At 41.1% G+C, this 20,818-nt stretch overlaps 2 protein-coding genes and 1 pseudogene across 3 annotated transcripts in view; 2 read left to right on the plus strand and 1 right to left on the minus strand.

Annotated features, from left to right (window-relative positions):
- The window catches only part of LOC150013033 (protein LSM12 pseudogene), a 56,328-nt pseudogene extending 50,392 nt beyond the window's left edge, over nucleotides 1–5,936 (minus strand).
- Nucleotides 5,937–11,119: 5,183 nt separating this feature from the next.
- On the plus strand, nucleotides 11,120–15,723 carry RANBP6 (RAN binding protein 6). Its single transcript, XM_090274116.1, has one exon. It carries the CDS (start codon nucleotides 11,150–11,152, stop codon nucleotides 14,465–14,467), a length of 3,318 nt encoding a protein of 1,105 aa, XP_090130242.1. The 5' UTR covers nucleotides 11,120–11,149; the 3' UTR covers nucleotides 14,468–15,723.
- Nucleotides 15,724–17,976: 2,253 nt separating this feature from the next.
- Nucleotides 17,977–20,818, plus strand: part of BRD10 (bromodomain containing 10) — a 124,730-nt gene continuing 121,888 nt past the window's right edge. Inside the window, exon 1 of one of the 2 annotated variants that reach the window (XM_090274117.1) lies at nucleotides 17,977–18,914. In XM_090274117.1, the coding sequence (XP_090130243.1) occupies nucleotides 18,337–18,914 (578 nt within the window). In that variant the 5' untranslated portion in view covers nucleotides 17,977–18,336. The remainder of the gene's footprint in view (nucleotides 18,915–20,818) is intronic. The other variant, XM_090274118.1, reaches the window with a different exon arrangement.

Genomic DNA, 20,818 nt, shown 5'->3' on the forward strand with positions numbered 1-20,818 from the left:
ACAATAACCACAATAAGTTATATATGTAGTATGTTTCAAGATGATAAGTGCTAAGGAGAAACACAAAGCCGGGATTGTATATAAGCATCCATTGGAGTGATTTGTGTGCAAATTAAAGTTTGAGAAGCTGTGGTCTAAATGAAGCAACATTCCTATAGGAATTCTCTTCAGAACAATGAACAGAGGTACAGTCAGACTCCACACCAGCTCTATTGGGGAGGCAGAGAGATCCCAGTCCAGTTTTTTGGAGTTTCAGAGCCAAATTCTAACATCACACAAGTGCAAATTCCATTCACAGTGGAATCAAAGCACAGCCTCAGAATTTTTCCCCTTCTTTTTCAGACAGGGGTGTGTGTATACAGTTGACCCTTGAACAACATGAGTTTAAATTTTGCAGGTCAACCTATATGTGGATTTTTAAAAATAAATATACAGTCTTCCATTTCTCTGGGTTTTGCATCTGTAGATTCAACCAATCCCAGATGGAAGAGAGTATTTTTGATCTGTGACTGGGAATCTGGTGGATACAGAGGACCAACTGTATGCATTGTTCTATGCATTTTATATAAGAGACTTGAGCATCCTGAGGTTTTGGTATATGAGGGGGTGGGGTGGAATAGGGATGTGAGGGTTGGGCAGTGTCCTGGAACCAGTCCTGGTGGAGTCAAAAGTTATACACAGATATTCAACTAGGGGCAACGGTAGGGGATCAGCACCTCTAACCCCCATGTTGTGTTGTTCAATGATCAACTGTATATGTTGTGTGCATATACTTATGTGTATTGATGTATGATTAGAGAAAAAGAACTAATTGATTTTTTAAAGTACCTGTTATGTTAGGCATTGTGCTATCATAGCAACATTAAATCTTAGACCCCAAATAAGGATATATCAAAAAGCCTACATTTGCATTTAATAAAATTAAATTTGTTTCTATTCCAAAAACATATGCATTACTTTTTTAATCAGAAGGAAAATGAATTTTTAAAAGTCTTTGTGCCAGTCATTATTGAACCTCTTTCCCTGTTTCAGATACCTGGAGCCCCACTTCATATCCTTGGGACCTCAACTCAGATTCCAGCTATAGCTGCCGCAAAGAGATCCCTGCACAGACAGGAGCTCGCCTCAAGCCTGTGTCTTGTTTCTCTCCCTTCCTGCCTCTGGGCTTCTCTGATTCCTTTCTGTGGGAAAGTGCTCAGCACTTAACAGAGGTGCAAACCAGAGCTTAATGTCCCAAGCAAGAGGAGGCAGAAGCAGATGAACAAACAGTTCTCCCTTGTTTCCAGTCTCTTTGGTGGAAAATTTTTATTTCAGCCCATGACAGTGACCAATCTGATAATGCAGCTTTGCAATGACTTCCCCTCATTCCCTGCACTATATTCCTGATCTTTGGGATTAATTCCCAGATAAATTACCTACCTTTGTCTTAAGCTGTGACTTCAAGGGAATATGGGCAAAGAAACACTCACATCCAACTGAGCTACATAAAGGTCCAAGGGTCTAATAAAGAGCAAAATAAATGGAGAGACCTCTATAGCCATTGGTCCACACTTTGGGCCACACTAGAGATGTACATTACCCAAGCTCAAGTAGTCCCTTGGAAGTATGTGATTACCATACCACCTCCTTTTGGGCACAGTGATATTTGCCAGGGCTGGGAGCTCCAATATTTGTATCCAGTCTCACCTGTACGCCACACACACACACCTGTGGAGATCCAGCCACCAGGAGCAGAGTATTTCCCCATACTCATAGAACATCCTTCACCCCCCATAAACCTGTGGACAACAACCACTTTCTCTCTGTTTCTATTTCTTACCCTCTACCCCCATACCTAAAACAGTCTCCTCAATGGGTTTAAGCTTTCACAAAACAAAACAAACAAAAAAGAAAAACCCTTTGTCTTCAAAGAACTGCTTTCTTTCTTATAAGTAACTCCCAAGGAAGAGGTACATAAAGGACCTTCTGGGAAAATGGGGAAGGGGAAACAAATGGAGAAAAACAACCCACATGATGCTAATTTTCAAAAACTTTCCTCATCTATACTTTATCTCATTTAGATGTCACAATGACCCAGTGAATTAGGTCTCATTATTCCCTATTAAAAATGAGCAAACTGTAGCTTGAAGAAGTTTACATGGTGACTCTCCCAAAGTCTCACCCATCATAAGGAATGAAGTTCAAATTTGAATGTATCTCTGTCTACCTCCTAAGCCCTTTCCACTATTAGTGCTGCATAATCAGTGTTGATAGTTTTATTTTGATTCTTGGCCTTCAAGTCTTAATTTTTATTTCCTTTATTGAAAGAAGAGTCTTGCTTTTTCAATGGTCTTCTATTTTTCATTGGTATCTCTCCATTTCTCTTGCTCTATAGAATTAATCTTCACAGGAAGGCTACATTGACTAGAAATATTTCAAAAAACTAACTGATGTTGCTTTAGATTTATCTTAATGTATAAATAAAAGGAGGAAAAGACTTATATTATGGGCTTACCAGGGAATTTCTTCCATTGCCACTCATCACAGGTGCCAAAAGTTACTTGATTTCTCTGATCCTAGAAAGGGTTCTGTAGCCATTGTCAATGAATGGCTTGTAATGCCGCTAATCTACAGTATAAGGTTTTATAATTGTTCCCTAAGAGTACTCATTGGTCCAGCCATAATTCTATCACTTTTTATAATGTTTTTATTAACTTTGTTCATACATCATTTTCTTTATTTAAAGTATTCTTAGATAAAGACCAAGTAAATGCCACAAATTTATAATGTTGTACTAAATTGCTGTGCAAATTAACATCTTTAAAATAAATCAGAAATCTTACCATTAAGTTAGCATTAATTACCAGCCTCCCACTGTGGTACCTGGCATAGACCTGGCCAAAATACAGCAAGCTGTGTACATGCTGAACAACATCATGGCAATCGCTGAGGCCTGAACTCACCTGGACCACAAGTTTGACCTGATGAATGCCAAGTGTGCCTTTGTTCACTGGTATGTGGGTGAGAGTATAGAGGAAGGAGATTTTTCTGAGGTCTGTGAAGACATGGTGCCCTTGAGAAGAACTATGAGAAGGCTGGTGTGGATTCTTTTGAAGGAAAGGATGAGGAAGAAGAAGAATGCTAAAGTTAAAATGTCACAGAGGTGCTACATTTACAGGGAAGCTTATTCTCTTTTAAACATTGAAAAGTTGTGGTCTTATCAGTTAATTTATATATAGCAGTGTATACTCTCATATACAAAATTACTGGCCTATGCTTTAAAACATGAGGCTTTAAGGGGGTTGAGAAGGGGAGTAAGAAATGGAAGGGTCTAGTCAAAGAACATGTAAAAGTGAGCCATGGACATAGACAACGGGGTGGGGATTGACTGTGGGAGAAAGTGTGGGCAGGATGGGGGGAAGCAATGGGGAAAAAAAGTGGAACAATTGTAATAGAAAAACAAACAAATTTTTAGTGGGAAAAAAATTAAAAGCAAAAAAATAAAAATAAAATAAAACATGAGGCTTAGTTGGTGACCCAACTTGTCCATTTCTCTGATAGGTTTGAATAAAGTAGTCCTTGTATAAAAAAAAAAAGTCAGAAATCTAAGAAATTTTCCAGGAAAACTAAACCCAATGACATAGAGCCATACTTTTATACAAAGTATATGTAGTGTGTACTTATTGTATATCCCCTTTTATCCCACATTAACAATTCAACATGTCTTAAAATATCAGTGTATTCAATAATTATACTACCCATTGTATGGTTACTTTCAGTTTTTTCAGTATTCTAATATACATCCAGTATAAAAAACATGTACTTCATTTTTGTCTTCCTTTGTATCATCTACTTAGAATCTATTACCCAAGGTGGAATCACTGCATCAAAGACTTTTGTCACTACTATTCTAGGTTCTCAGCCAACTCATTGGGAGTCACTAGTAATATGTTTATTTTCCAACAGTCCATCAAAGCTCTGTTGTTGGTGTGATTTATCTTGAATAGTTATGTAGAAATGTAGTTGTACCTATAACTGCTTTACTTTAATTACTACCAAAATAGAGAATTTTTTTTTCAGGTCAAGACTTATAGGTTATATTTCTTTACTGGTAAGTCATCTGCTCTGGCCATTTATTAAGTAGAATATAAATATTTTGTACTTTTGACTCTTTGATTTTTCAAATAATTTCACTGTCACTGTGTGGTCATATTCTATAAATTACCCTAAAAGAGTTTTAGTGGTATTAATTCTATGTATTTGTGTAATTAGTTTATCAAGGATAATAATAGTTACAATTTTAAAATATCTTTTTTGTTAAATTACCTTTTTAATCTTTGGTTTTATTAATTTCTGCTTTTTTTCTTACTTCAGATTTAATGAATCTATAAGTTCATGTCAAATTCCTGACAAGGAACAGAAAACATATTTAGAAAGTATTAAAAGAGAATGTACAATAACCAAAACACTGTGGTATTAGCAGAAAAAAACAGGCATACAGACAATGGAACAGAATTGAGAGCCCAAAAATAAAACCACATGTATATGGGCAAATAATTCTTGACAAAGGAGCCAAAAACACACTCTGGAGAAGAGAAAACCTCTTCAATAAATGGTGCTGGGAAAATTGGAAAGCCATATGCAAAAGAATAAAACTAAACTGTAGTTTGTCTCCATGTACAAAAAATAATTCAAAATGGTTTGAAGACCTCAATATGAGATATGAAACAGTAAATCACATAAAATATAGGCACTAAATTTATGGACCTTGATAATATAGAAATTTTATGAATTTGACCTCAAAGGCAAGGGAAGTAGTGGCAAAAATAAATCAATAGTACTATATCAAATTAAAAGCTTCTGCATATCAAAATAAATCAACAATAAAACAAAAAGGCATCAAACCAAATGGGAGATGATATTTGCAAACAAAACCTTTGACTAGGGGTTAATATCCAAAATATATAAAGAACTTATACAACTCAACACCAAACCAACAAAAAATCCAATTTAAAAATGGACAGAGGATCTGAACAGACACTTATCCCAAGAAGATGTACATATGGCCAACAGATAGATGAAAAGATGTTCAACTTGACCAGCTATTAGGGAAATGTAAATCAAAACTACAATGAAATACCAGCTCACACTTGTTAGAATGGCTATTATCAACAAAACAAGTAACAAATGTTGGAGAGACTGTGGAGAAAAGGAACCCACATTCACTGCTGGTGGAAATGTAAACTGGTACAGCCACTGTGGAAAACACTATGGTTCCTCAAAAATGAAGAATAAAATTATCATATGACCCAGCAACCTCTCTCTCTCTCTTTTTTATAAAGTGAGTCTTTTTTATTGTTTTCCTTTTTTAAAATTGAAGGTCCCTTACTGGTCCTGCTTCCATGAGTGGGTATGACCAGGTGGAAAAGGGGAGGAGAACCAGGTGGCATGGGGAGGGATCATCTCCACAACATTCCATTTATACACAGAACTAAACAGACAAGCACAGTCACTATTGCAGTTAGAAGTTGGCAGCATGGGAAAGGGGACACGTAGGGAGTTAGAGTGTCATTAAAAAATACATGCCCCTCCCAAACTGGAGTGCCTAGGGGGGTACTTGGTCTGCTTCAACCAAAGAGGAATCAGAAGATCAAAAGCTGTTTGGGAAGACCAGAACCGTCAGGGGTGAAGGGAGGAGGAAGGTCTAGGGGGTGGGGGGCTGTTTGGCAACTGGGTGAAGGGAGTGCCCTCCCCCTGCTGGAATTTCCCCAGCCCCTCTGGTCTGGCAGGAAGGGGACAGCCTGCAACCCCCACAGGCAGGTCTCAGGCTTCCAGATGCTCCAGGCAGGGGGCTGGAGGGGGCTTACAAAGGCTTCCTCATAGCAGTTTGCTTGTAATTCATGCTTGATCCCTGTCAGCTTCTTCTTGATGGCATCCTTGGATCTGGCATAAATCATTCTGCTCTTAAGGGGTGCAGATTCAGGGGCCCAGAAGATAAATACCAGGTCCTCCTTCTTGCTCTCCTTGATCTCATAGGTTGTGTCTTAGAGGGCATAGTGGCAGTCTTTGTCCGGCAGCATCTTCACAAAGGTAGCATAGGAGTTCTCTCCAGTCTGGCCCACATCACCTACCAGGATCCCCTTGCCCTCCTCCAGAATGATGTTCTTCTTGTCTTCACTCAGGCAGAAGAGTGATGCCTTCTTGTGCTTCTTCATCTCCTCTGGTGTCTACCCCCAAAACTTGAAAACATTTATTTGCAAAGATATATGCACCCCTATGTTCACCACAGCACAATTCACGATGGCAAATACATGGAAACACCGAAGTGTCCTTTGATAGATGTTTGGATAAAGATGTGGTACATATATACTACTACTATGTACTACTCACCCATAAGAAAAGATGAAATACTGCCATTTGTGACAACACGGATGAACCTTGAGAATATTATGCTAAGCGAAATGTCAGTCAGAAAAAGCTAAGAACCATATAACTTCACTCATATGTGGGATATAAAACTGAAACTTATAAACACAGACAACAGTATGGTGGTTACCAGAGGGAAGAGAGTGGGAGGTAGTAAAGGGTAAAGGGAGCCAAATATATGCTGACAGAAGGTGATTTGACTTTGGGTGGTGAGCACACAATGTAATATACAGATCATGTATCACAGAAATCTACACTTGAAACTTATATGATCCTATTAATCAATGTCACCCCAATAAATTTAATAAAAAAAGAAAATATACTGAAAGGATTATTTACAAAGATGCAGGCAAGGTTAAGAGAACACAGGAACTAGAAATAATTATACACTTTTATCATCTTTAGGCCTAAAGGGGTTATGAAAAAGAATGAGCCTAGAAAGAGTTTATAACGTGGAAGAAGATCTCTTCCTTCCCCTTATAAGCACTGTAACTGTAGAATGAAGCAAATACCAAAACTGCAAAAATGTAAGGATAGAACAGAGTGGAGGGATGGGGACTAAATACCTTAGCTCCTCTTTCCAGTCTTTTGTAAAGGCCTCTCATTGGTCATTTCAACCAGAAACCAGAGAGCAGGGGCACCTGAGTGATGCAGTCTATAGGTGTCAGATTCCTGGGCTACAGGAAAAGGCAGAGAAGGTAAGGAGGGAGGGGTGAAATGGAGAACAACCATCATCATCATCAGCAGCCGTCCGTCTCGAGAGACGATGGCGTAGCTTCTTGAGAGTCTGGTGTCTTCATTCACACCAGATCCGATGGCAAGCTCTACAACCTGGCCCGTCTACGAGCCAAGACCAAAGTCAAAGAGGTGCTCATCCGTGAGATGCTCTTCGCCGACGACGCAGCCTTGACATCACACTCCGAAGAGGGACTCCAGCAGCTAGTCACTTGCCTTTCCCACGCATGCAAGGAGTTCGGACTAGCCATCAGCCTGACGAAGACAAACGTTATGGCTCAAGGCATGGGGACTCCCCCATGCATCACCATCGACGGATACACCCTGGAGGTTGTCAACGACTTCACTTACCTCGGGTCCACCATCTCGAGCTCTCTGTCAGTTGACTTGGAGGTCAACCGGAGAATCGCCAGGGCAGCCACCAGTTATGGCCAAACTGAACCGGCGAGCGTGGAACAATTCCAGCCTCACTGAGAAAACCAGACTGCGCATCTACCAAGCCTGCGTACTCAGCACTCTCCTCTATGGCAGCGAGACGTGGACCACCTACGCAAGGCACGAAAGGAAACTCAACAGCTTCCACATGAGGTGCCTGCGACGCGTCCTGCATGTCGCCTGGCAGGATAAGGTTCCCAACACCGAGGTGCTGAAGCGAGCCAACATGAGCAGTTTGCATGCAGTTCTTAGTGAGAGACGCCTCAGGTGGCTCGGCCATGTCAAAAGAATGGATGCAGGCCGTATTCCCAAAGACCTCCTCTACGGCGAGCTAGCAGAAGGCCAGAGGATGACAGGGCGCCCAAAACTGCAGTTCAAAGACATCTGCAAAAAGGATATGACACAATGCTCCATCAATCTCAACACATGGGAAGTTCAAGTAGACGACCGCCTAGCCTGGAGGCTCGCGGTCAGGCAAGGTATGTCACGCGCAGAGGCTGCGCGCAACGAGGAGGCGGTCCAGAAAAGATCGAGGCGGAAGCAGCGTCAACAGCAGCAACAACAGCCATCTGCCTTCACCTGTAACAAGTGCGGCAGGGATTGTCACTCCCGAGTCGGACTGCACAGCCATTCTTGGCGGTGCAGATAGACTCTCAGGAGAACAACCAGCTCATACTAATACTAATGGTCTCACATTTCTGTACATCTCATTATTGTTATTACTTCTTCCTGGCGTTACAATTTCCTCAACTTACCTAGAAAGTCAGGGTTACTTCTCACCCCAGCTAAAGATGCAGATAAATATGTTTTGGCATTGTCCAAGAAGATCTTACCAAATATATTACCCAATTGGACTGGTCCTTTTCATAATTTATATTTTGTCTATTACCTAAGGAACTGTCCAAAACATTATCTCTAACTAATCAGATATATTTAATTTTGTAAGCCTAATATTATTGTTAGTAGTAGTAGTATACAAGAGGTACTTTTTAAAGTGTTTTCTCTTTATTAGGTAGTTTAATATGTTTGCTTTGTCTTTTTTCTTAAAATGACAGCTAATAGAATTTATCAGTTGGTGAATGCATGAACAAACTGTGGTGTACTTATATGATGCAATACTACTATTTTCACATGATGTAATGAAAAGGAACAAACCACAGAGTGGATGAATGTCAGAAGCATTGTGCTAAGTGAAAGTAGCTAGACACAAAAAGCCACATGCCAAATAATTCCATTTACATGAAATTTTAGAAGAGACAAAGTTATAGCAAAAGAAATAACATCAGTGGTTGCTTTGGAGCCAAGAGTGGGGAAAGGAGATTATCTTCTGAGGAACCCAAAAGAACTTTTGGGGATAATGAAAACGTTCTATATGTGATTGTGGTCATGGTTGCTTAACTGTCAAAACTCATTTAATCATACACTTATAATTGGTGAATTTTATTCCATGTAAATTATACCTCAATAAACCTGAATTAAAAATACTTCTTAGGTGCAGTGTACTTATGAATGTATCACTTAATGCCTGGTAGATGAGTAAAGGTCCATTTGGGAAAACAAACCACACTAAGTACTTCAGGAGAAAATTTAATTTAAGGGATTTGTTACACAGGTGTGAAAGACCTGAAAGAATAAATAAATAGCACTGAGATAGTAGAAAAATACAACTAAAGGAGCTGTTATCATCCCTAAAGCTGAGGAAAGAAAATGGCTCTGATAACTGTAAGTTCAGAGAAGGGACCTCCCAGAGCTGTGAATGAAACATCTGTGACAGGAGTTACTGCTGGTGTCTCTGCAGAGATGGAAGAGAATGGATTTTTTTTGAGTATTGTAAGAGAAAGGAAACTGCTGCAACCAGGAGGAAGGGCCACTGCTGAGGCAATCTACCCTCCAATCTCTAGTGGCTTCTATTGGTGAAAACTACCAGGCATCCAACTATAAAAAGAAATTTTGTTTCCAGAACCTAATCTCACCATTGGAGAACAAATTATCGGAGGTATGGATGTGGAGCTGAAAGATGGCAGGTAAATGACACCTCTGGTTTATCCTACTTTTAATGATATTAACATTAATCTGTAATTTCAGGTGGTTTCAGCCAAATACCTTTATTATTAAATCCCCAACCAATGTATCATTTAATGACTTTAGCTTCCATTGCTTAGTGTTACCTCGATTAATTATTTTATTTTGTTATGACACAAATTTTCTGATTCTAGCATTCTTTGTGCACTTATTAGGTGGGATTCTATAAAGAAGAATGAATTTCCATCAACTATCTAGTTTACCTGAAATACAGTTTGGACAAGAATGAAAGGAAAAACTTTGACTATTTTCTTTCTCTCAGTGTTCAGAGTTGGTAACCAAAGATGACCAATGAATTAGTGGCTTTTGTTAATATTATAAACTCATCAATTTGTTTATATCTTTTATGTATTTTAATCCATGTCAGGCATTATTCTTTTTGATATTCAGATTGGCCCATTTTAGGCAAATGGGAACCTTCATAAGACCAGGCTTCAGGTCTTCTGATTACAAGCCCAGGTCACTTTCCACACCATACTTAGTTGTTTAATCATTCTTTATTATAGTCCATAAGCCAAATAATTCTGAAACATACCAGAGTTTGAGTGCCACTGCTCTACTGATTAGGTGTGGTAGAGGGGTGGTCATAATTGTCTTTATTGTTTATTCCACTTACCTGATAAACAACTTTATTGAGGTATTATTCACATGCCTTACAATTCACCAATCTACATTGTGCAATTCAGTGGTTTTTAGTATAATCACAGAGGTGTACAACCATCACCACGATCAATTTTCATCTTTACATCTTCATCACCCAGAAAGAAACCCCATAGCTAACAGCTGTCATTCTCCATTCTCACCGCCACCCCCCCCCCCCCAGCCTCTGAATAGATTTGTCTATTCAAGACCTTTCATATATTGCAGATGAAATCAGCACACTCCGGGTGGCTTGATTGGAGCGTGGTCTGATATACCAAACTGTTGCGGGCTCCATCCAAGTCAGGGCACATACACAGGTTGCGGGTTCAATCCCCCATTAAAGCCAGTTCCAGAGGCAACCCATTGATGTTTCCCCATTCCTCTCTTTAAAATCAATAAACATCCTGAGGTGAGAATTAAAATATATATATATAAATACAATCATACAATATGTGGCCTTTTGTGATCGGCTTCTTTTACTGAGCCAGTTTTCAAGGTGTACTTATGGTTTTAAAATTATTAGGGCAACTATACGGTTTAGAAATTAAGGGGGGAAATCACCCATAATCTCACTCTAATACAATCAAGATCATAATTTTCTTTCCTTTTCCCTCCTCTGCAGGTGCACTTTTATCTGACTGGAAAACAGATAAAGGATTCCCCAGCTTCCAACCGGTTCCCACGTTCCCCCGCCACTCGTCCCCTCACTTCCTAAAGCCCAGCCCGGTTACCCTGGCAGCGAAGAAACGAGCGGGCCCCGCCCATCGCCGCCGGCGCCTCGCTTGCGTCACTGCTTGGAGCCGCAGACCCCCTCCTAACTTCTCGGTCGCGGTGGCTTTGACAGAGCGCGATGGCGGCGGCCGTGGCACCAGGGGTACCGGCGACCGTGTCAGGAAAGCAAGAGTTTTACCAGCTTCTGAAGAACCTTATCAATCCAAGCTGTATGGTGCGGAGGCAGGCAGAAGAAATCTATGAAAATATCCCAGGTCTGTGTAAGACTACATTCCTCTTAGATGCCGTCAGAAATAGAAGAGCAGGTTATGAGGTGAGACAAATGGCTGCCGCACTGCTACGACGGCTTTTGTCCTCAGGGTTTGAGGAAGTCTATCCAAATCTGCCTTCTGATGTTCAGAGGGACGTCAAGATTGAACTGATACTGGCTGTTAAGTTAGAAACACATGCTAGTATGAGGAAAAAACTTTGCGATATTTTTGCTGTGTTGGCTAGGAATTTGATAGATGAGGCTGGCACTAACCACTGGCCGGAAGGTCTGAAGTTTCTTATTGATTCAATCTACTCTAAAAATGTGGTTCTGTGGGAAGTTGCACTTCACGTTTTCTGGCACTTTCCTGGGATTTTTGGGAACCAAGAACGGCATGATTTGGATATCATCAAACGGTTGTTGGACCAGTGTATTCAAGATCAAGAACATCCAGCAATCAGGACATTATCCGCTAGAGCTGCAGCTGCATTTGTACTTGCCAATGAGAATAATATTGCTCTTTTCAAAGACTTTGCAGACTTGCTTCCTGGAATCTTACAGGCTGTGAATGACTCATGCTACCAGGATGACGATTCAGTATTAGAATCCCTTGTTGAGATTGCAGATACTGTACCTAAATACTTGGGTCCTTATTTAGAAGAGACTCTGCAGTTGAGTCTAAAGTTATGTGGAGACTCTAGACTTAGTAATCTGCAACGCCAACTGGCCCTTGAAGTAATAGTGACCTTGTCTGAAACTGCAACCCCAATGTTGAAAAAACATACAAATATTATTGCACAGGCTATTCCTCATATATTAGGAATGATGGTTGATCTACAAGATGATGAGGACTGGGTAAATGCTGATGAAATGGAAGAAGATGATTTTGACAGCAATGCAGTTGCTGCTGAGAGTGCACTAGACAGACTGGCTTGTGGGCTTGGTGGAAAACTTGTTTTACCAATCACTAAGGAGCATATCATGCAGATGCTTCAGAGCCCTGACTGGAAATATCGACATGCTGGATTAATGGCCTTATCTGCCATTGGAGAAGGGTGCCATCAGCAAATGGAACCAATTCTAGATGAAACAGTTAACTTTGTTTTGCTTTTTCTTCAGGATCCTCATCCCAGGGTGAGGGCTGCTGCCTGTACTTCACTTGGACAGATGGCTACAGATTTTGCACCTCACTTCCAAAAAAAATTCCATGAAACAGTGATTGTGGCTCTGTTGCGTACCATGGAAAATCAAGGTAATCAGCGTGTACAATCACATGCAGCTTCTGCACTTGTTGTTTTTATTGAAGACTGCCCCAAATCATTGCTAGTTCTATATTTGGATACTATGATGAGAAATCTACATTCCATCTTGGTGATTAAACTTCAAGAGTTGATTCGGAATGGAACTAAGTTGGCCTTGGAACAGCTTGTGACAACCATAGCCTCAGTTGCAGATACAATAGAAGAAAAATTTGTTCCATATTATGATATATTTATGCCATCACTAAAGCACATTGTTGAACTTGCTGCCCAAAAGGAACTCAAGCTTCTGAAAGGAAAAACTATTGAATGCATTAGCCATGTTGGTCTTGCTGTTGGGAAGGAAAAATTTATGCAAGATGCATCAAATGTGATGCAGCTGTTGTTGAAGACACAATCAGACTTAAATAATATGGAAGATGATGACCCTCAGACTTCTTATATGGTTTCAGCATGGGCTAGGATGTGTAAAATTCTTGGAAATGATTTTCAACAGTATCTCCCACTGGTTATTGAGCCTCTTATTAAGACTGCTTCAGCTAAACCTGATGTTGCTCTCTTAGACACACAAGATGTGGAGAATATGAGTGATGATGATGGTTGGCAATTTGTAAATCTTGGAGACCAGCAAAGTTTTGGAATTAAAACTTCAGGACTTGAAGCAAAAGCAACTGCTTGCCAAATGTTAGTTTACTATGCTAAGGAATTAAGGGAAGGGCTTGTGGAATATACAGAGCAAATTGTAAAGCTGATGGTTCCTTTACTGAAATTTTATTTCCATGACAATGTTCGAGTGGCAGCAGCTGAATCTATGCCTTTCCTCCTGGAATGTGGAAGAATTCATGGCCCACAGTATCTTGCACAGATGTGGCAATTCATATGTGATCCCTTAATCAAGGCTATTGGGACTGAACCTGATACAGATGTACTCTCAGAAATAATGAGTTCTTTTGCAAAGTCCATTGAAGTAATGGGAGATGGGTGCCTTAAAGATGAACACTTGGAAGAATTGGGAGAAATACTGAAAGCAAAACTTGAAGGGCACTTTAAAAACCAAGAACTGAGGCAGGTTAAAAGACAGGATGAAAACTATGATCAACAGGTTGAAATGTCCTTGCAAGATGAGGATGAATGTGATGTTTACATTCTGACCAAAGTATCAGATATTTTGCACTCATTATTTAGTAGTTACAAAGAAAAGATTTTACCATGGTTTGAACAGCTGCTTCCATTAATTGTAAATCTAATTTGTTCTAGTAGGCCGTGGCCAGACAGACAGTGGGGATTATGCATATTTGATGATATTATAGAGCACTGTAGTCCAACCTCATTTAAATATGTAGAATACTTTCGGTGGCCAATGCTATTAAATATGCGAGATAACAACCCTGAAGTAAGGCAAGCTGCTGCTTATGGCCTGGGTGTTATGGCACAGTTTGGTGGAGATGATTATCATTCTTTATGTTCAGAAGCTGTTCCACTGCTGGTAAAAGTTATTAAGTGTGCAAATTCCAAAACCAAAAAAAATGTCATTGCCACAGAGAACTGTATATCAGCAATAGGCAAGATTTTGAGGTTTAAGCCTAGCTGTGTAAATGTAGATGAAGTACTTCCATACTGGTTATCATGGCTTCCACTGCAGGAGGATAAAGAGGAAGCTATTCAGACTTTGAATTTTCTCTGTGACTTAGTTGAAAGTAACCACCCAGTTGTACTCGGTCCAAATAATTCCAATCTTCCCAAAATACTCAGTATAATTGCAGAAGCAAAAACTAATGAGACTCTTAACTATGAAGATCCTTGTGCCAAACGCCTAGCCAATGTCGTGCGCCAGGTACAGACTAATGAAGAACTGTGGTTGGAATGCATATCCCAACTTGATGATGAACATCAAGAAGCTTTACAGGAGTTGCTGAAGTTAGCTTGAAGCACTTTAATATCACTTGAATATCATCTACCATAAAAATAATTCCAAATATGAGTTATGAATGAATTCCATTATAATTGAGAGAACTGTTCTCGCCCTGTTAAGCAGTTTGGATTCCTCCCCCATGTTTCTCCAGGATTAGTCAGTGTTATAGCCCTCTGTTTACCTTGCATGTTTTATCCTGTAAACAGATCTTGGTGATAACCTATGCTTCCATTGTCAGAATTTCTGTTTGTCGCTCTTCCCCTAGTTGATGCGAAGTATATAAATTATTGCCGTTGCAAGCAATGTACTTGGTGTGAAGCTGTCATGCTGCCTATCACACAATGCTAAGAGCTCACAAAGATAGGACAGGAGAACTTACAGGACAAACACCTTTGGAATTATGGGTAAAGAATATAGTGACAGGTTTATTCCTCCTTGATAATATTCCTGGTTTTCATGATAAAAGAAGGATACTGCAATTGGGAGAGTTTTTGAGATTACTGCAGTGGATGTGGGGAGTTTTCTGTATCATGTATATGAACTTTTTCATAATGCCTTCCTCTGAACTGGGTGGGACATATCCATGTTCTACTTCCCACAGTGTCCAGCTGAGAGTTAAGAGGACTTTAGAATGTTCTTAGACTGGTATTTATTTAAGTTATTCAGGACTCTAGGAACCATGGTTACTGAAAAAGGGTGTCCTGGTACATCTAACATTGGTACTGTGTAATAACATACTGTATAACAGTGTTTGACAAATAGAAAGTAATCAGTATTTGTGGGAGTCAATCAGTGTTATGTATTTGAGCAGAATATTGTATTGCATATGTATGCTATTTTTCTCCTGCAAAGTGGCTCAACAAGAAGAGAAGCCCTGATTTAAAATGGGGCTTAAGTAGATTTCTATTTTGGAGAAGTTCTTAATGAATTCTGTAGTATCACTAAAGAGTATTCCATTGTGAAAAACAAAGGGAAGCCAAATTAATTTTATCTTTAAACATGAAAAAGAAAACAGCTTTGAGACCAGTCATTTAGCATTATAAATGCATTATAAGAAAACAGTTCTAGAAATCTAGTTAATCATATCAATTGGAATGTCAGTTTAATATCAAACTTTTGTAGGGTAGAAAAAAACTTTCTACTCAGTAAGTCATTGATCCAAAATTTAAAAATACAGCTGTCATGATTTCCTGGCACTATTGTACTGTGTATGTAAAGTATTTAGCAAAATATTTAAGACCTAGTAAGTGCTTAATAAATGGTAGCAATTATTACTGTTGTTTGTATTTATACTGTGTTCTTTTTCATGGTTTGGAATGCTTTTTATATTAGAATATCTAATTCACCCCCTCCAGTTAAGATAAGCAGGCCATCTAGGCCATTGTGGTTAGAGATATGAAAGGTGAGATTTTAGATACACAATTCCTATCCATTCTGTATAATTATTTATTATTAATGAGGGAAAAAGAAAAGGACTTTAAGTACAGTATAGTCATAATTTTAAGTGTATTTAAGATAAATTTAAAAGTATAAATAAATAGAAAAACCCCACCACAAAGTATTCACAGAAGTTTTCTCTGGGTAGTGGGATTAAATGCCCATTTTCCTTGAAACCTGTTTATATTTTCTAATTTACCTACAACCAACATATTTCTTATATAAATATTTTTTAGATTCAAGGACCTTATCGCAATCATCTTGGCCTCTTCATGACCTACAACTGAGGTTCCTTCAATTCAGTCATACTTCTTTATCTTAATATTCCTTAGTTAAGATGCCCTTGATCAACTCTTGTGCATGCAGAATTGGAAAGTCTGCTAGATAACTAGGAAATAGGCCCCTGGAGAATTTTGAAGTATGACAGACCTAGATTTGAAATTTGGCTAACTACTTTCTTAACCTAAGCAGCAGTTTCTTTATCTATAAAATAGACATTATACCTGAAAGTCTTGAAATAGGATTGGTGGCTAAAGAGGAAGGAGATGGGGTTATTTATTGTAGGATGGGTCCAGATTTTTGGGTTTTGTCAGGAAATGAGGGGTGGCTAGTCAGACATTTTTGGGTTGCAAGTTGCTGAAGTAGTTCCCTGCCTTTGTTGCTGTGAACTGATGTACATCTATAGGCTGTGAGGAGAGAATGCCGTTTGTGCCTAAAAAATTGCAAATGTCTTTAATGAAAGATAATCTCGAGTAAGAATATCTCGACCACTTATATAGCTTTTACTCTTACAAATGTTTTATTTCTTCTAAATAGAATATGTGTGCATCTTTCAAATTGAATATGAGGAAATAGTAATATCTGCTTTATGGAACTATTAGTTCCTTTCTGCCCACTTATCTTAAGCAATACATAAATTAATGTGAATGATGGGTGCACTTTTTAGACCTTTTCTAAAACTAATTTAAAAACGTGACATTGTAAGGCCATGCTAACAACTATTTAATAGCTAATGCTGTACAGCTTAGATTTGAAATATTTGAAAACTGTTTTTAGTCTCAAGAGTATATTCCTTTATTCTTAGATCTCAAGAATATGGAGATGCTTTTTTCCATTTTAACGAAAAACGAGGTTAGTTTCCAAGCGAAATTTGTTAAGAACTGGAGACAGGAATTTCAGAAATCCGAGTCCTACAAATCATATCCTTTTCTCCTGCATGTGAACATGTATTTCAGTTAGTCGAGTTCTTGAACCGCCTTTTTACACTTTAAAATTCTAGTTTTATATTAAAAACCGCAGTAATCACAAGGGGGGAGGCTGTGTGCAGAGAAATACAAATTTTACAGGACAGGATTTATTTTGTACCTTCTTTTCATTTGCTTTTAACAAAAGTTATCTAGCAAGCGCCTTCTAGGTTAATTTTAGTTTTTAGGACTAGTAAGGGTCTCTCGCAAAAGAAATATCCGCCTTCATTCTTCCTTTGGCCTCTCTGGAGGTGGCGTGTAAAGCTACGCAAGCGCCTCGCTTCCCTCTCAACTCCGCCCTTACAGTTGTCTACAAGCTGATGACATCATTGGCCCGCGCAACCTACCAGGCCTCGGGACCTATAGCTGAGCCGAAGTCCTTGCTTTCGCGTAGCAGGGAGGGACGCGAAGAGGGCGGGGTAGCTCTAATACGCATGCGCGCCGTGGATGGCGACGGAGCCTTTTTCTTTGCTGCTTTCCACAGCTTTCTCCAGTCGGGGGGAGTGGGGACCTGAGTGCCCTCCCTTTTCTCTCTCTGCCCCTCCCATTGCTCCTTCCCCCTCCCCCTTCCCCCACCGCCCAGCAGGGCTTATAACTGACAGTTGTCGCCCGGCCGGGTTCGCGCGCCGCCTCCTCCATGCCCGAGTGCCCCGCAGGTAGAGAGGGGCGGGAGGGGGTGTGAGGGAGCCGAGGAGGAGGAGACTGAGCTTCCGCGGCCCAACGCTGTGGCCCCCTCCGGGAAGGCGAGAGAAGAACCCCCCACCTTCCTCCTCGCCCCCTCCCAGTACCCTAGCCGGCCCGGGAGGGGGTGGGGCGCCGAGGGCCCGGCGGCCAGGCCCGGCCCGGCCCGGCCCGGCGGGTAAGGAGCGGGCGGGGCACAGAGGGGTGAAGCGAGCGAGGGCCGCGCGCGCCGCCGTCGGGGGGAGGGGAGAGGAGGGCACCTAGGCTCTCCTCTTCTCTCCCCCATACCCCGCGCGCCATGTAACCCCGCCCCGCTGGCGGCGAGCTCAAGGACCCCCGCGCGCACTGAGTCGAGCCGGCTGCTGAGGAGAGCAAGGCCCGATGCGGCTGGGGCTCCGCGGTGCGGCTGAGCCCTGAGGAAGCGGCCCGCGCTCACGCGTCCGTCGGCGCCTCGGGTGGCCGCTCCACATCGCCCAACCTGGGCCTGCCGGGGGTGTAAGCGTGCCCAAGACGCTGGGGGAGATGGAGCCGGCCGGGGAGGAGGAGCGGCCGCCGCTGGCGGCCGAGGAAGAGGACGAGGAGGAGGTGGCAGTGGTGGCCCCGGCCTCGGGGACTGTCCGAGGAAGAAGTGTCTCCTCGCTGGAAGACGCGGACGACCTGGAGGAGGAGGAGGAGGAGGCGGCGATGGTGGTCGGGGGCGGTGGCTGTAAGGAGCAAGAGCTAAGCTACGAGCTGCAGCAGGGCTATCGCATCCTGGGCGAATTCCTGCAGGAAAAGCACCGGGGCCTCACCGCCCCCTTCCTGCAACCCTTGGGGGGCGTTGCCTCCGGGGGGGAGCAGGAGGAGGAGGTGGCCGAGGGGCCGCGCAGCGGGGGCCGGGGCAGTCGCTTCCTCCTGCTGCAGCCCGGGCAGGGCATGTGTCTGCTGAAGATGGAGGAAAAGTTCAGTAGCGGCCAGTACGGGGGCATCACCGAGTTCGTGGCTGACTTCAGGTCAATGCTGGAAGCGTGCTACCGCCTGCATGGAGTGGACCATTGGATCTCCAGACAGGGCCAGAAGCTGGAGATGATGCTGGAGCAGAAGTTGGCGCTTCTCTCCCGGTAAGTGAGCCCTGTCCCAGGTGGCACTGACGTACTGACACAAACACACCCTAGCACGTGTCCGAGGATGGGTTGGGCCTGGGGCCGGGGGGCGTCGCTGATAGGTGCTGAGTTCGTGCGGAGAACCCTGGGAGGAGCAGCAGCGCAGGGCGGGGGCCCGCAGGGTTGTGGTGGATGTGGGTGAACGCACCCAGCACCCAGATGAAAAGAAGCTGAGAAGGAAGCCGAGGCCAGAGCTGAAGAGCAGGTGAAGTTTGTGGATTTAAAGGGAAACGGTGCCCCGAGGAAGAATTTTAGGGGTGGGCAGAGGAAAAGTTTTAGTAGGGTGGAAGTTGGATCTGCATCTTTTAGACAGTTTTCGCGTGAAATATCGTTAGGAAAATACTTTTAGCCCATGTAAAAAGGTGGTTGTTTCAAACCGTTAAAAAATAATAGTATCGTTTTTCTACCCATGTCGGCTGTCGGAGATTTATGGAATTATTAAATGGTTACTGATTACTTTGGTGTATTCCTGATCTTTTTTTCTGAGCTTCATGTGAGGAGACTGAATTTTTGCAATAATAGTGGGTGCATCAACGCAAAATTGTTAATACGTTTAGGTATTTGTGTTTATTCTACCAGAAATTTTTATAGGTAAATGAAGTGGCTCTGTGCTGTTGGTGTACGCTACCCATATAGTCAGTCAGTTATTTTTCTTTATATTAGGAAATAATGGAATCTATTAAGACAAATATGTTAGTTTATAATAGTTACTGTATATAGTTTATACAAGTCAAATTAATATCTCAAGTGGCAATTTTTTAGAAATAGAAAAATAATTGACTGTTGGAAATAGTAGTTGAATAATAGTTTGACGCTTAACTAGCTGAAGTGAACTTGAATAAGTCACTTTACCTTTTTGGCTTTAGTTTCCTCATCTGTAAAATGGGGATAATAATAGTACCTACCTCATCGGGTTGCTGTAGGATTAAATGAGTTAAATGTATAGTCAATGGTAAAGGTCCCAGAGTGAGCCCAATATAAGTGTTTTAACCATGATAATAGTAGTTGAATAAAATGAATATTTTCCTCATATCTGAAACTGGGCATTGTACTACTGTTTTTATGGAATGGCTCTGAAAAGTTGTGTTAATTTTTTGGCCCTAGATTTATATTTGTAATTTTAAAATAATCTGTCACTGGCTTCTGTATGTTCTTTTCATCACAGTGACTTCTTTCATTGAAAACAGTTGTTAACACAGTGTTTGACTCACTAGGGAAGTTCTATTTAAACTAAGGAACTACTTGAATCCTTTCGTAAAGTATTTGATAACAGAATCATTATTTACAAATATGCTTTGTAAATTACTTTTAATATTTTTTAGTGACATTATACTTGGGGAGTGTACTTGTTACCCCTGATTCCACAGTGTTTTGTATAATAGTTATGACCAACATAAACAATCCATACACATATTACTATTCTTAAGTAGTAAAATATACTAGAAATTGATGTCACAGGATTTTAGATGTGGAAGGAACCATAGATTTCTTTTAATCCAAGGATTGGTTCTACAGATGTAGAAACAGGATTTAGAATGAGGCAAGAGAATAGCTGTATGAAAGTGCTAAGAAGTAGCATATAGGTTTGAATGAACTGTAGGTATTTTTTTTTTTTTTTAAGGTTTTATTTATGTTTTAGATAGAGGGGAAGGGAGGGAGAAACATAGCTGTGCGAAAAAATCAGCATTCACCCCCAGTTGGGGACCTTGATTGCCTCTGGCATGCACCCAACTGGAGACCTGGCCTATAATCCAGGCTTGTGCCCTGACGGAGAATCAAACCAGCTATCTTTCTGCTCATAGGCCAACATTCAGTTCACTGAGCTACACCAGCTAGGGCTGAACTATAAGTATTTTCAAAAG

This window comes from Furipterus horrens, unplaced genomic scaffold, assembly GCF_987537825.1.
Source record: "Furipterus horrens unplaced genomic scaffold, mFurHor1.1.pri manual_scaffold_4, whole genome shotgun sequence".
Taxonomy (NCBI): domain Eukaryota; kingdom Metazoa; phylum Chordata; class Mammalia; order Chiroptera; family Furipteridae; genus Furipterus; species Furipterus horrens.